Raw genomic sequence first — 17,500 nt, forward strand, 5'->3', positions numbered from 1 at the left:
CTCGGTGTTGTCTGTCTTTCTGTCTGTCTCTCGGTGTTGTCTGTCTTTCTGGGTGTTGTCTGTCTCTGTCTGTCTCTCTGTCTGTTGTCTGTCTTCGTCTGTCTCTCGTCTGTCTGTCTCTCTCGGTGTTGTCTGTCTGACTGTCTGTCTGTCTCTCTGTGTCTGTGTTGTCTGTTATACACAAACTTGGTTATTTTCCGATACTAGTCTATAGTACAGTCTGTCTGTGCCGCCGTCTAACCCCTCCCTTCTCTGTGTGCAGGACCGTCCAATTGGCTCGTCCCAGTCGATGATGCAGCCTCCGCAACACCTCGACCACTCCCTCTTGAAGCAGAACCCCGCCCACCAGCCCCTCAAGTCCTACATGGACAACTACATGCCCCAGAATGCATCTGAGCTGCAGAAGGAGCCCAACCACATGGGCTCCTTTACCAACTTCCCTTTAGGTAGGCCTTCATGATGCCTGAAGGAAATATCTGATCATTTAGTAGGGCCCTCACACCCAGGGGGCCTGTTGTGATAGACTAGTGTCCTGTCCAGGGGGTGTCCTGGTACATCAAGCTGTCTCACTACAGAAACAGGAGATAGACTAGTGTCCTGTCCAGGGGGTGTACTGTACATCAAGCTGTCTCACTACAGAAACAGGAGATAGACTAGTGTCCTGTCCAGGGGGTGTCCTGTCCATCAAGATGTCTCACTGTAGTTCTAGACAGTGTTTTATCCTGGTGTCTACGTAGTTCTGTAGTTCTAGACAGTGTTTTATCCTGGTGTCTACGTAGTTCTAGACAGTGTTTTATCCTGGTGTCTACGTAGTTCTGTAGTTCTAGACAGTGTTTTATCCTGGTGTCTACGTAGTTCTGTAGTTCTAGACAGTGTTTTATCCTGGTGTCTACGTAGTTCTAGACAGTGTTTTATCCTGGTGTCTACGTAGTTCTAGACAGTGTTTTATCCTGGTGTCTACGTAGTTCTAGACAGTGTTTTATCCTGGTGTCTACGTAGTTCTGTAGTTCTAGACAGTGTTTTATCCTGGTGTCTACGTAGTTCTGTAGTTCTAGACAGTGTTTTATCCTGGTGTCTACGTAGTTCTGTAGTTCTAGACAGTGTTTTATCCTGGTGTCTACGTAGTTCTGTAGTTCTAGACAGTGTTTTATCCTGGTGTCTACGTAGTTCTAGACAGTGTTTTATCCTGGTGTCTACGTAGTTCTAGACAGTGTTTTATCCTGGTGTCTACGTAGTTCTAGTCAGTGTTTTATCCTGGTGTCTACGTAGTTCTAGACAGTGTTTTATCCTGGTGTCTACGTAGTTCTGTAGTTCTAGACAGTGTTCTATCCTGGTTTCTACGTAGTTCTGTAGTTCTAGACAGTGTTTTATCCTGTTGTCTACGTAGTTCTAGACAGTGTTTTATCCTGGTGTCTACGTAGTTCTGTAGTTCTAGACAGTGTTTTATCCTGGTGTCTACGTAGTTCTGTAGTTCTAGACAGTGTTTTATCCTGGTGTCTACGTAGTTCTGTAGTTCTAGACAGTGTTTTATCCTGGTGTCTACGTAGTTCTGTAGTTCTAGACAGTGTTTTATCCTGGTGTCTACGTAGTTCTAGACAGTGTTTTATCCTGGTGTCTACGTAGTTCTAGTCAGTGTTTTATCCTGGTGTCTACGTAGTTCTAGACAGTGTTTTATCCTGGTGTCTACGTAGTTCTGTCTGTGTGTATCTGAAATACTACAATACTCTGGTCTTCTCCAGGCTTGAACTCTAACCTGAATGTCGGCCTTGACACGGGGTCTGGTGTTAAGGAGCCTCAGTCTCGCCTGAAGAAGTGGACGGCCTTGGACGTGTCCGTTAATTCCCCTCTGGAGCACAAGCCTGGTACGTCTCTGTGTGTGGCCTGGTACGTCTCTGTGTGTGGCCTGGTACGTCTCTGTGTGTGGCCTGGTACGTCTCTGTGTGTGGCCCGGTACGTCTCTGTGTGTGGCCCGGTATGTCTCTGTGTGTGGCCCGGTACGTCTCTGTGTGTGGCCCGGTACGTCTCTGTGTGTGGCCCGGTTTTATCCTCTGTGTGTGGCCCAGGTTTTATCCTGTCTCTGTGTGTGGCCCGGTACGTCTCTGTGTGTGGCCCGGTACGTCTCTGTGTGTGGCCCGGTACGTCTCTGTGTGTGGCCCGGTACGTCTCTGTGTGGGCCCGTGTGGGCCTGTCTCTGTGTGTGGCCCGGTACGTCTCTGTGTGTGGCCCGGTACGTCTCTGTGTGTGGCCCGGTACGTCTCTGTGTGTGGCCCGGTACGTCTCTGTGTGTGGCCCGGTACGTCTCTGTGTGTGGCCCGGTACGTCTCTGTGTGTGGCCCGGTACGTCTCTGTGTGTGGCCCGGTACGTCTCTGTGTGTGGCCCGGTATCTCTGTGTGTGGCCCGGGTTCTGTGTGTGTGGCCCGGTGTCTACGTAGCACGTCTCTGTGTGTGTGGCCCGGTACGTCTCTGTGTGTGGCCCGGTACGTCTCTGTGTGTGGCCAGGTACTTCTCTGTGTGTGTGGCCAGGTACGTCTCTGTGTGTGTGGCCTGGTACGTCTCTGTGTGTGTGCCTGGTACGTCTCTGTGTGTGTGGCCTGGTACGTCTCTGTGTGTGTGGCCTGGTACGTCTCTGTGTGTGGCCTGGTACGTCTCTGTGTGTGTGGCCTGGTACGTCTCTGTGTGTGTGGCCTGGTACGTCTCTGTGTGTGTGGCCTGGTACGTCTCTGTGTGTGTGGCCTGGTACGTCTCTGTGTGTGTGGCCTGGTACGTCTCTGTGTGTGTGTCCGTTAACTCCCCTCTGGAGCACAAGCCTGGTACGTCTCTGTGTGTGGCCTGGTACGTCTCTGTGTGTGGCCTGGTACGTCTCTGTGTGTGGCCTGGTACGTCTCTGTGTGTGGCCTGGTACGTCTCTGTGTGTGGCCTGGTACGTCTCTGTGTGTGGCCTGGTACGTCTCTGTGTGTGGCCCGGTACGTCTCTGTGTGTGGCCCGGTACGTCTCTGTGTGTGTGGCCTGGTACGTCTCTCAGTGTGTCTATCCGCATTGGAGAGAATACATTTTTCTGTCACTGAGCACTGACTGACTGACTGATCTACAGGTAATAATAGTTATTTAGGAGCTGACTGACTGACTGATCTACAGGTAATAATAGTTATTTAGGAGCTGACTGACTGACTGATCTACAGGTAATAATAGTTATTTAGGAGCTGACTGACTGACTGATCTACAGGTAATAATAGTTATTTAGGAGCTGACTGACTGGCTGATCTACAGGTAATAATAGTTATTTAGGAGCTGACTGACTGACTGATCTACAGGTAATAATAGTTATTTAGGAGCTGACTGACTGACTGATCTACAGGTAATAATAGTTATTTAGGAGCTGACTGACTGACTGATCTACAGGTAATAATAGTTATTTAGGAGCTGACTGACTGACTGATCTACAGGTAATAATAGTTATTTAGGAGCTGACTGACTGACTGATCTACAGGTAATAATAGTTATTTAGGAGCTGACTGACTGACTGATCTACAGGTAATAATAGTTATTTAGGAGCTGACTGACTGACTGATCTACAGGTAATAATAGTTATTTAGGAGTTGACTGACTGACTGATCTACAGGTAATAATAGTTATTTAGGAGCTAACTGACTGGCTGATCTACAGGTAATAATAGTTATTTAGGAGCTGACTGACTGACTGATCTACAGGTAATAATAGTTATTTAGGAGCTGACTGACTGACTGATCTACAGGTAATAATAGTTATTTAGGAGCTGACTGACTGACTGATCTACAGGTAATAATAGTTATTTAGGAGCTGACTGACTGACTGATCTACAGGTAATAATAGTTATTTAGGAGCTGACTGACTGACTGATCTACAGGTAATAATAGTTATTTAGGAGCTGACTGACTGACTGATCTACAGGTAATAATAGTTATTTAGGAGCTGACTGACTGACTGATCTACAGGTAATAATAGTTATTTAGGAGCTGACTGACTGATCTACAGGTAATAATAGTTATTTAGGAGCTGGCTGACTGATCTACAGGTAATAATAGTTATTTAGGAGCTGACTGACTGACTGATCTACAGGTAATAATAGTTATTTAGTAGCTGACTGACTGACTGATCTACAGGTAATAATAGTTATTTAGGAGCTGACTGACTGACTGATCTACAGGTAATAATAGTTATTTAGGAGCTGATTGACTGACTGATCTACAGGTAATAATAGTTATTTAGGAGCTGACTGACTGACTGATCTACAGGTAATAATAGTTATTTAGGAGCTGACTGACTGATGATCTACAGGTAATAATAGTTATTTAGGAGCTGACTGACTGACTGACTGATCTACAGGTAATAATAGTTATTTAGGAGCTGACTGACTGACTGATCTACAGGTAATAATAGTTATTTAGGAGCTGACTGACTGACTGACTGATCTACAGGTAATAATAGTTATTTAGGAGCTGACTGACTGACTGATCTACAGGTAATAATAGTTATTTAGGAGCTGACTGACTGACTGATCTACAGGTAATAATAGTTATTTAGGAGCTGACTGACTGATGATCTACAGGTAATAATAGTTATTTAGGAGCTGACTGACTGACTGATCTACAGGTAATAATAGTTATTTAGGAGCTGACTGACTGACTGATCTACAGGTAATAATAGTTATTTAGGAGCTGACTGACTGACTGATCTACAGGTAATAATAGTTATTTAGGAGCTGACTGACTGACTGATCTACAGGTAATAATAGTTATTTAGGAGCTGACTGACTGACTGATCTACAGGTAATAATAGTTATTTAGGAGCTGACTGACTGACTGATCTACAGGTAATAATAGTTATTTAGGAGCTGACTGACTGACTGATCTACAGGTAATAATAGTTATTTAGGAGCTGACTGACTGACTGATCTACAGGTAATAATAGTTATTTAGGAGCTGACTGACTGACTGATCTACAGGTAATAATAGTTATTTAGGAGCTGACTGACTGACTGATCTACAGGTAATAATAGTTATTTAGGAGCTGACTGACTGACTGATCTACAGGTAATAATAGTTATTTAGGAGCTGACTGACTGACTGATCTACAGGTAATAATAGTTATTTAGGAGCTGACTGACTGACTGATCTACAGGTAATAATAGTTATTTAGGAGCTGACTGACTGACTGATCTACAGGTAATAATAGTTATTTAGGAGCTTTGATCTACAGGTAATAATAGTTATTTAGGAGCTGACTGACTGATCTACAGGTAATAATAGTTATTTAGGAGCTGACTGACTGACTGGCTGATCTACAGGTAATAATAGTTATTTAGGAGCTGACTGACTGACTGATCTACAGGTAATAATAGTTATTTAGGAGCTGACTGACTGACTGATCTACAGGTAATAATAGTTATTTAGGAGCTGACTGACTGATCTACAGGTAATAATAGTTATTTAGGAGCTGACTGACTGACTGATCTACAGGTAATAATAGTTATTTAGGAGCTGACTGACTGACTGATCTACAGGTAATAATAGTTATTTAGGAGCTGACTGACTGACTGATCTACAGGTAATAATAGTTATTTAGGAGCTGACTGACTGACTGATCTACAGGTAATAATAGTTATTTAGGAGCTGACTGACTGACTGATCTACAGGTAATAATAGTTATTTAGGAGCTGACTGACTGACTGATCTACAGGTAATAATAGTTATTTAGGAGCTGACTGACTGACTGATCTACAGGTAATAATAGTTATTTAGGAGCTGACTGACTGACTGATCTACAGGTAATAATAGTTATTTAGGAGCTGACTGACTGACTGATCTACAGGTAATAATAGTTATTTAGGAGCTGACTGACTGACTGATCTACAGGTAATAATAGTTATTTAGGAGCTGACTGACTGATCTATCTAGGTAATAATAGTTATTTAGGAGCTGACTGACTGACTGATCTACAGGTAATAATAGTTATTTAGGAGCTGACTGACTGACTGATCTACAGGTAATAATAGTTATTTAGGAGCTGACTGACTGACTGATCTACAGGTAATAATAGTTATTTAGGAGCTGACTGACTGACTGATCTACAGGTAATAATAGTTATTTAGGAGCTGACTGACTGATCTACAGGTAATAATAGTTATTTAGGAGCTGACTGACTGACTGATCTACAGGTAATAATAGTTATTTAGGAGCTGACTGACTGATGATCTACAGGTAATAATAGTTATTTAGGAGCTCTACAGGTAATAATAGTTATTTAGGAGCTGACTGACTGACTGATCTACAGGTAATAATAGTTATTTAGGAGCTGACTGACTGACTGATCTACAGGTAATAATAGTTATTTAGGAGCTGACTGACTGACTGATCTACAGGTAATAATAGTTATTTAGGAGACTGACTGACTGATCTACAGGTAATAATAGTTATTTAGGAGCTGACTGACTGACTGATCTACAGGTAATAATAGTTATTTAGGAGCTGACTGACTGACTGATCTACAGGTAATAATAGTTATTTAGGAGCTGACTGACTGATCTACAGGTAATAATAGTTATTTAGGAGCTGACTGACTGACTGATCTACAGGTAATAATAGTTATTTAGGAGCTGACTGACTGATCTACAGGTAATAATAGTTATTTAGGAGCTGACTGACTGACTGATCTACAGGTAATAATAGTTATTTAGGAGCTGACTGACTGATCTACAGGTAATAATAGTTATTTAGGAGCTGACTGACTGACTGATCTACAGGTAATAATAGTTATTTAGGAGCTGACTGACTGATCTACAGGTAATAATAGTTATTTAGGAGCTGACTGATCTACAGGTAATAATAGTTATTTAGGAGCTGACTGACTGACTGATCTACAGGTAATAATAGTTATTTAGGAGCTGACTGACTGACTGATCTACAGGTAATAATAGTTATTTAGGAGCTGACTGACTGACTGATCTACAGGTAATAATAGTTATTTAGGAGCTGACTGACTGACTGATCTACAGGTAATAATAGTTATTTAGGAGCTGACTGACTGATCTACAGGTAATAATAGTTATTTAGGAGCTGACTGACTGACTGATCTACAGGTAATAATAGTTATTTAGGAGCTGACTGACTGATCTACAGGTAATAATAGTTATTTAGGAGCTGACTGACTGACTGATCTACAGGTAATAATAGTTATTTAGGAGCTGACTGACTGACTGATCTACAGGTAATAATAGTTATTTAGGAGCTGACTGACTGACTGATCTACAGGTAATAATAGTTATTTAGGAGCTGACTGACTGACTGATCTACAGGTAATAATAGTTATTTAGGAGCTGACTGACTGACTGATCTACAGGTAATAATAGTTATTTAGGAGCTGACTGACTGACTGATCTACAGGTAATAATAGTTATTTAGGAGCTGACTGACTGACTGACTGATCTACAGGTAATAATAGTTATTTAGGAGCTGACTGACTGACTGACTGATCTACAGGTAATAATAGTTATTTAGGAGCTGACTGACTGACTGATCTACAGGTAATAATAGTTATTTAGGAGCTGACTGACTGACTGATCTACAGGTAATAATAGTTATTTAGGAGCTGACTGACTGATCTACAGGTAATAATAGTTATTTAGGAGCTGACTGACTGACTGATCTACAGGTAATAATAGTTATTTAGGAGCTGACTGACTGACTGATCTACAGGTAATAATAGTTATTTAGGAGCTGACTGACTGACTGATCTACAGGTAATAATAGTTATTTAGGAGCTGACTGACTGATCTACAGGTAATAATAGTTATTTAGGAGCTGACTGACTGACTGATCTACAGGTAATAATAGTTATTTAGGAGCTGACTGACTGATCTACAGGTAATAATAGTTATTTAGGAGCTGACTGACTGACTGATCTACAGGTAATAATAGTTATTTAGGAGCTGACTGACTGACTGATCTACAGGTAATAATAGTTATTTAGGAGCTGACTGACTGACTGATCTACAGGTAATAATAGTTATTTAGGAGCTGACTGACTGACTGATCTACAGGTAATAATAGTTATTTAGGAGCTGACTGACTGACTGACTGATCTACAGGTAATAATAGTTATTTAGGAGCTGACTGACTGACTGATCTACAGGTAATAATAGTTATTTAGGAGCTGACTGACTGACTGACTGATCTACAGGTAATAATAGTTATTTAGGAGCTGACTGACTGGCTGATCTACAGGTAATAATAGTTATTTAGGAGCTGACTGACTGATCTACAGGTAATAATAGTTATTTAGGAGCTGACTGACTGACTGATCTACAGGTAATAATAGTTATTTAGGAGCTGACTGACTGACTGATCTACAGGTAATAATAGTTATTTAGGAGCTGACTGACTGACTGATCTACAGGTAATAATAGTTATTTAGGAGCTGACTGACTGACTGACTGATCTACAGGTAATAATAGTTATTTAGGAGCTGACTGACTGACTGATCTACAGGTAATAATAGTTATTTAGGAGCTGACTGACTGACTGATCTACAGGTAATAATAGTTATTTAGGAGCTGACTGACTGACTGATCTACAGGTAATAATAGTTATTTAGGAGCTGACTGACTGATCTACAGGTAATAATAGTTATTTAGGAGCTGACTGACTGATCTACAGGTAATAATAGTTATTTAGGAGCTGACTGATTGACTGATCTACAGGTAATAATAGTTATTTAGGAGCTGACTGACTGACTGATCTACAGGTAATAATAGTTATTTAGGACTGACTGACTGATCTACAGGTAATAATAGTTATTTAGGAGCTGACTGACTGACTGATCTACAGGTAATAATAGTTATTTAGGAGCTGACTGATCTACAGGTAATAATAGTTATTTAGGAGCTGACTGACTGACTGACTGATCTACAGGTAATAATAGTTATTTAGGAGCTGACTGACTGATCTACAGGTAATAATAGTTATTTAGGAGCTGACTGACTGACTGATCTACAGGTAATAATAGTTATTTAGGAGCTGACTGACTGACTGATCTACAGGTAATAATAGTTATTTAGGAGCTGACTGACTGACTGATCTACAGGTAATAATAGTTATTTAGGAGCTGACTGACTGACTGGCTGATCTACAGGTAATAATAGTTATTTAGGAGCTGACTGACTGATCTACAGGTAATAATAGTTATTTAGGAGCTGACTGACTGACTGATCTACAGGTAATAATAGTTATTTAGGAGCTGACTGATCTACAGGTAATAATAGTTATTTAGGAGCTGACTGACTGACTGATCTACAGGTAATAATAGTTATTTAGGAGCTGACTGATCTACAGGTAATAATAGTTATTTAGGAGCTGACTGACTGACTGACTGATCTACAGGTAATAATAGTTATTTAGGAGCTGACTGACTGACTGACTGATCTACAGGTAATAATAGTTATTTAGGAGCTGACTGATCTACAGGTAATAATAGTTATTTAGGAGCTGACTGACTGGCTGATCTACAGGTAATAATAGTTATTTAGGAGCTGACTGACTGATCTACAGGTAATAATAGTTATTTAGGAGCTGACTGACTGACTGGTCTACAGGTTATAATAGTTATTTAGGAGCTGACTGACTGATCTACAGGTAATAATATTTATTTAGGAGCTGACTGACTGACTGATCTACAGGTAATAATAGTTATTTAGGAGCTGACTGACTGACTGATCTACAGGTAATAATAGTTATTTAGGAGCTGACTGACTGATCTACAGGTAATAATAGTTATTTAGGAGCTGACTGACTGACTGATCTACAGGTAATAATAGTTATTTAGGAGCTGACTGACTGACTGATCTACAGGTAATAATAGTTATTTAGGAGTTGACTGACTGACTGATCTACAGGTAATAATAGTTATTTAGGAGCTGACTGACTGACTGACTGATCTACAGGTAATAATAGTTATTTAGGAGCTGACTGACTGATCTACAGGTAATAATAGTTATTTAGGAGCTGACTGACTGACTGATCTACAGGTAATAATAGTTATTTAGGAGCCGACTGACTGACTGACTGATCTACAGGTAATAATAGTTATTTAGGAGCTGACTGACTGACTGATCTACAGGTAATAATAGTTATTTAGGAGCTGACTGACTGACTGATCTACAGGTAATAATAGTTATTTAGGAGCTGACTGACTGACTGATCTACAGGTAATAATAGTTATTTAGGAGCTGACTGACTGACTGATCTACAGGTAATAATAGTTATTTAGGAGCTGACTGACTGACTGATCTACAGGTAATAATAGTTATTTAGGAGCTGACTGACTGACTGATCTACAGGTAATAATAGTTATTTAGGAGCTGGCTGACTGACTGATCTACAGGTAATAATAGTTATTTAGGAGCTGACTGACTGACTGATCTACAGGTAATAATAGTTATTTAGGAGCTGGCTGACTGGCTGATCTACAGGTAATAATAGTTATTTAGGAGCTGACTGACTGACTGATCTACAGGTAATAATAGTTATTTAGGAGCCGACTGACTGACTGATCTACAGGTAATAATAGTTATTTAGGAGCCGACTGACTGACTGATCTACAGGTAATAATAGTTATTTAGGAGCTGACTGACTGATCTACAGGTAATAATAGTTATTTAGGAGCTGACTGACTGACTGATCTACAGGTAATAATAGTTATTTAGGAGCTGACTGACTGACTGATCTACAGGTAATAATAGTTATTTAGGAGCCGACTGACTGACTGATCTACAGGTAATAATAGTTATTTAGGAGCTGACTGACTGATCTACAGGTAATAATAGTTATTTAGGAGCTGACTGACTGACTGATCTACAGGTAATAATAGTTATTTAGGAGCTGACTGACTGACTGATCTACAGGTAATAATAGTTATTTAGGAGCTGACTGACTGACTGATCTACAGGTAATACTAGTTATTTAGGAGCTGACTGACTGATCTACAGGTAATACTAGTTATTTAGGAGCTGACTGACTGACTGATCTACAGGTAATAATAGTTATTTAGGAGCTGACTGACTGACTGACTGATCTACAGGTAATAATAGTTATTTAGGAGCTGACTGACTGATCTACAGGTAATAATAGTTATTTAGGAGCTGACTGACTGACTGACTGATCTACAGGTAATAATAGTTATTTAGGAGCTGACTGACTGACTAACTGATCTACAGGTAATAATAGTTATTTAGGAGCTGACTGACTGACTGACTGATCTACAGGTAATAATAGTTATTTAGGAGCTGACTGACTGACTGATCTACAGGTAATAATAGTTATTTAGGAGCTGACTGGCTGACTGATCTACAGGTAATAATAGTTATTTAGGAGCTGACGGACTGACTGATCTACAGGTAATAATAGTTATTTAGGAGCTGACTGACTGACTGATCTACAGGTAATAATAGTTATTTAGGAGCTGACTGACTGACTGATCTACAGGTAATAATAGTTATTTAGGAGCTGACTGGCTGACTGATCTACAGGTAATAATAGTTATTTAGGAGCTGACTGACTGACTGATCTACAGGTAATAATAGTTATTTAGGAGCTGACTGACTGACTGATCTACAGGTAATAATAGTTATTTAGGAGCTGACTGACTGACTGATCTACAGGTAATAATAGTTATTTAGGAGCTGACTGACTGACTGATCTACAGGTAATAATAGTTATTTAGGAGCTGACTGACTGACTGATCTACAGGTAATAATAGTTATTTAGGAGCTGACTGACTGACTGATCTACAGGTAATAATAGTTATTTAGGAGCTGACTGACTGACTGATCTACAGGTAATAATAGTTATTTAGGAGCTGACTGACTGACTGATCTACAGGTAATAATAGTTATTTAGGAGCTGACTGACTGACTGATCTACAGGTAATAATAGTTATTTAGGAGCTGACTGACTGACTGATCTACAGGTAATAATAGTTATTTAGGTGCTGACTGACTGACTGATCTACAGGTAATAATAGTTATTTAGGAGCTGACTGACTGACTGATCTACAGGTAATAATAGTTATTTAGGAGCTGACTGACTGACTGATCTACAGGTAATAATAGTTATTTAGGAGCTGACTGACTGACTGATCTACAGGTAATAATAGTTATTTAGGAGCTGACTGACTGATCTACAGGTAATAATAGTTATTTAGGAGCTGACTGACTGACTGATCTACAGGTAATAATAGTTATTTAGGAGCTGACTGACTGATCTACAGGTAATAATAGTTATTTAGGAGCTGACTGACTGACTGATCTACAGGTAATAATAGTTATTTAGGAGCTGACTGACTGATCTACAGGTAATAATAGTTATTTAGGAGCTGACTGACTGACTGATCTACAGGTAATAATAGTTATTTAGGAGCTGACTGACTGATCTACAGGTAATAATAGTTATTTAGGAGCTGACTGATCTACAGGTAATAATAGTTATTTAGGAGCTGACTGACTGACTGATCTACAGGTAATAATAGTTATTTAGGAGCTGACTGACTGATCTGCAGGTAATAATAGTTATTTAGGAGCTGACTGACTGGCTGATCTACAGGTAATAATAGTTATTTAGGAGCTGACTGACTGACTGATCTACAGGTAATAATAGTTATTTAGGAGCTGACTGACTGACTGATCTACAGGTAATAATAGTTATTTAGGAGCTGACTGACTGACTGATCTACAGGTAATAATAGTTATTTAGGAGCTGACTGACTGACTGATCTACAGGTAATAATAGTTATTTAGGAGCTGACTGACTGACTGATCTACAGGTAATAATAGTTATTTAGGAGCTGACTGACTGACTGATCTACAGGTAATAATAGTTATTTAGGAGCTGACTGACTGACTGACTGATCTACAGGTAATAATAGTTATTTAGGAGCTGACTGACTGACTGATCTACAGGTAATAATAGTTATTTAGGAGCTGACTGACTGACTGATCTACAGGTAATAATAGTTATTTAGGAGCCGACTGACTGATCTACAGGTAATAATAGTTATTTAGGAGCTGACTGACTGACTGATCTACAGGTAATAATAGTTATTTAGGAGCTGACTGACTGACTGATCTACAGGTAATAATAGTTATTTAGGAGCTGACTGACTGACTGATCTACAGGTAATAATAGTTATTTAGGAGCTGACTGACTGATCTACAGGTAATAATAGTTATTTAGGAGCTGACTGACTGACTGATCTACAGGTAATAATAGTTATTTAGGAGCTGACTGACTGATCTACAGGTAATAATAGTTATTTAGGAGCTGACTGACTGACTGATCTACAGGTAATAATAGTTATTTAGGAGCTGACTGACTGACTGATCTACAGGTAATAATAGTTATTTAGGAGCTGACTGACTGACTGATCTACAGGTAATAATAGTTATTTAGGAGCTGACTGACTGACTGATCTACAGGTAATAATAGTTATTTAGGAGCTGACTGACTGACTGATCTACAGGTAATAATAGTTATTTAGGAGCTGACTGACTGACTGATCTACAGGTAATAATAGTTATTTAGGAGCTGACTGACTGACTGACTGATCTACAGGTAATAATAGTTATTTAGGAGCTGACTGACTGGCTGATCTACAGGTAATAATAGTTATTTAGGAGCTGACTGACTGATCTACAGGTAATAATAGTTATTTAGGAGCTGACTGACTGGCTGATCTACAGGTAATAATAGTTATTTAGGAGCTGACTGACTGACTGATCTACAGGTAATAATAGTTATTTAGGAGCTGACTGACTGACTGATCTACAGGTAATAATAGTTATTTAGGAGCTGACTGACTGACTGATCTACAGGTAATAATAGTTATTTAGGAGCTGACTGACTGACTGATCTACAGGTAATAATAGTTATTTAGGAGCTGACTGACTGACTGATCTACAGGTAATAATAGTTATTTAGGAGCTGACTGACTGATCTACAGGTAATAATAGTTATTTAGGAGCTGACTGACTGATCTACAGGTAATAATAGTTATTTAGGAGCTGACTGATTGACTGATCTACAGGTAATAATAGTTATTTAGGAGCTGACTGACTGACTGATCTACAGGTAATAATAGTTATTTAGGAGCTGACTGACTGACTGATCTACAGGTAATAATAGTTATTTAGGACTGACTGACTGATCTACAGGTAATAATAGTTATTTAGGAGCTGACTGACTGACTGATCTACAGGTAATAATAGTTATTTAGGAGCTGACTGATCTACAGGTAATAATAGTTATTTAGGAGCTGACTGACTGACTGACTGATCTACAGGTAATAATAGTTATTTAGGAGCTGACTGATCTACAGGTAATAATAGTTATTTAGGAGCTGACTGACTGACTGATCTACAGGTAATAATAGTTATTTAGGAGCTGACTGACTGACTGATCTACAGGTAATAATAGTTATTTAGGAGCTGACTGACTGACTGATCTACAGGTAATAATAGTTATTTAGGAGCTGACTGACTGACTGGCTGATCTACAGGTAATAATAGTTATTTAGGAGCTGACTGACTGATCTACAGGTAATAATAGTTATTTAGGAGCTGACTGACTGACTGATCTACAGGTAATAATAGTTATTTAGGAGCTGACTGATCTACAGGTAATAATAGTTATTTAGGAGCTGACTGACTGACTGATCTACAGGTAATAATAGTTATTTAGGAGCTGACTGATCTACAGGTAATAATAGTTATTTAGGAGCTGACTGACTGACTGACTGATCTACAGGTAATAATAGTTATTTAGGAGCTGACTGACTGACTGACTGACTGATCTACAGGTAATAATAGTTATTTAGGAGCTGACTGATCTACAGGTAATAATAGTTATTTAGGAGCTGACTGACTGGCTGATCTACAGGTAATAATAGTTATTTAGGAGCTGACTGACTGATCTACAGGTAATAATAGTTATTTAGGAGCTGACTGACTGACTGGTCTACAGGTTATAATAGTTATTTAGGAGCTGACTGACTGATCTACAGGTAATAATATTTATTTAGGAGCTGACTGACTGACTGATCTACAGGTAATAATAGTTATTTAGGAGCTGACTGACTGACTGATCTACAGGTAATAATAGTTATTTAGGAGCTGACTGACTGATCTACAGGTAATAATAGTTATTTAGGAGCTGACTGACTGACTGATCTACAGGTAATAATAGTTATTTAGGAGCTGACTGACTGACTGATCTACAGGTAATAATAGTTATTTAGGAGTTGACTGACTGACTGATCTACAGGTAATAATAGTTATTTAGGAGCTGACTGACTGACTGACTGATCTACAGGTAATAATAGTTATTTAGGAGCTGACTGACTGATCTACAGGTAATAATAGTTATTTAGGAGCTGACTGACTGACTGACTGATCTACAGGTAATAATAGTTATTTAGGAGCCGACTGACTGACTGACTGATCTACAGGTAATAATAGTTATTTAGGAGCTGACTGACTGACTGATCTACAGGTAATAATAGTTATTTAGGAGCTGACTGACTGACTGATCTACAGGTAATAATAGTTATTTAGGAGCTGACTGACTGACTGATCTACAGGTAATAATAGTTATTTAGGAGCTGACTGACTGACTGATCTACAGGTAATAATAGTTATTTAGGAGCTGACTGACTGACTGATCTACAGGTAATAATAGTTATTTAGGAGCTGACTGACTGACTGATCTACAGGTAATAATAGTTATTTAGGAGCTGGCTGACTGACTGATCTACAGGTAATAATAGTTATTTAGGAGCCGACTGACTGACTGATCTACAGGTAATAATAGTTATTTAGGAGCCGACTGACTGACTGATCTACAGGTAATAATAGTTATTTAGGAGCTGACTGACTGATCTACAGGTAATAATAGTTATTTAGGAGCTGACTGACTGACTGATCTACAGGTAATAATAGTTATTTAGGAGCTGACTGACTGACTGATCTACAGGTAATAATAGTTATTTAGGAGCCGACTGACTGACTGATCTACAGGTAATAATAGTTATTTAGGAGCTGACTGACTGATCTACAGGTAATAATAGTTATTTAGGAGCTGACTGACTGACTGATCTACAGGTAATAATAGTTATTTAGGAGCTGACTGACTGACTGATCTACAGGTAATAATAGTTATTTAGGAGCTGACTGACTGACTGATCTACAGGTAATAATAGTTATTTAGGAGCTGACTGACTGATCTACAGGTAATACTAGTTATTTAGGAGCTGACTGACTGACTGATCTACAGGTAATAATAGTTATTTAGGAGCTGACTGACTGACTGACTGATCTACAGGTAATAATAGTTATTTAGGAGCTGACTGACTGATCTACAGGTAATAATAGTTATTTAGGAGCTGACTGACTGACTGACTGATCTACAGGTAATAATAGTTATTTAGGAGCTGACTGACTGACTAACTGATCTACAGGTAATAATAGTTATTTAGGAGCTGACTGACTGACTGACTGATCTACAGGTAATAATAGTTATTTAGGAGCTGACTGGCTGACTGATCTACAGGTAATAATAGTTATTTAGGAGCTGACGGACTGACTGATCTACAGGTAATAATAGTTATTTAGGAGCTGACTGACTGACTGATCTACAGGTAATAATAGTTATTTAGGAGCTGACTGACTGACTGATCTACAGGTAATAATAGTTATTTAGGAGCTGACTGGCTGACTGATCTACAGGTAATAATAGTTATTTAGGAGCTGACTGACTGACTGATCTACAGGTAATAATAGTTATTTAGGAGCTGACTGACTGACTGATCTACAGGTAATAATAGTTATTTAGGAGCTGACTGATCTACAGGTAATAATAGTTATTTAGGAGCTGACTGACTGACTGATCTACAGGTAATAATAGTTATTTAGGAGCTGACTGACTGATCTACAGGTAATAATAGTTATTTAGGAGCTGACTGACTGACTGATCTACAGGTAATAATAGTTATTTAGGAGCTGACTGACTGACTGATCTACAGGTAATAATAGTTATTTAGGAGCTGACTGACTGACTGATCTACAGGTAATAATAGTTATTTAGGAGCTGACTGACTGATCTACAGGTAATAATAGTTATTTAGGAGCTGACTGACTGACTGATCTACAGGTAATAATAGTTATTTAGGAGCTGGCTGACTGACTGATCTACAGGTAATAATAGTTATTTAGGAGCTGACTGACTGACTGATCTACAGGTAATAATAGTTATTTAGGAGCTGACTGACTGACTGATCTACAGGTAATAATAGTTATTTAGGAGGTGACTGACTGACTGATCTACAGGTAATAATAGTTATTTAGGAGCTGACTGACTGACTGATCTACAGGTAATAATAGTTATTTAGGAGCTGACTGACTGACTGGTCTACAGGTAATA

At 38.9% G+C, this 17,500-nt stretch overlaps 1 protein-coding gene across 1 annotated transcript in view; it reads left to right on the forward strand.

Annotated features, from left to right (window-relative positions):
- Window positions 1–262: 262 nt before the first annotated feature.
- LOC135531559 (trinucleotide repeat-containing gene 6A protein-like) overlaps window positions 263–17,500 on the forward strand; it is a gene marked incomplete at its 5' end in the record, with an annotated part of 44,282 nt that continues 27,044 nt past the window's right edge. The window contains 2 exon segments of the mRNA XM_064959568.1: window positions 263–446; window positions 1,740–1,872. Coding sequence (XP_064815640.1) covers window positions 263–446; window positions 1,740–1,872 — 317 coding nt within the window.

Source organism: Oncorhynchus masou, unplaced genomic scaffold (assembly GCF_036934945.1).
Source record: "Oncorhynchus masou masou isolate Uvic2021 unplaced genomic scaffold, UVic_Omas_1.1 unplaced_scaffold_1644, whole genome shotgun sequence".
Lineage (NCBI taxonomy): Eukaryota > Metazoa > Chordata > Actinopteri > Salmoniformes > Salmonidae > Oncorhynchus > Oncorhynchus masou.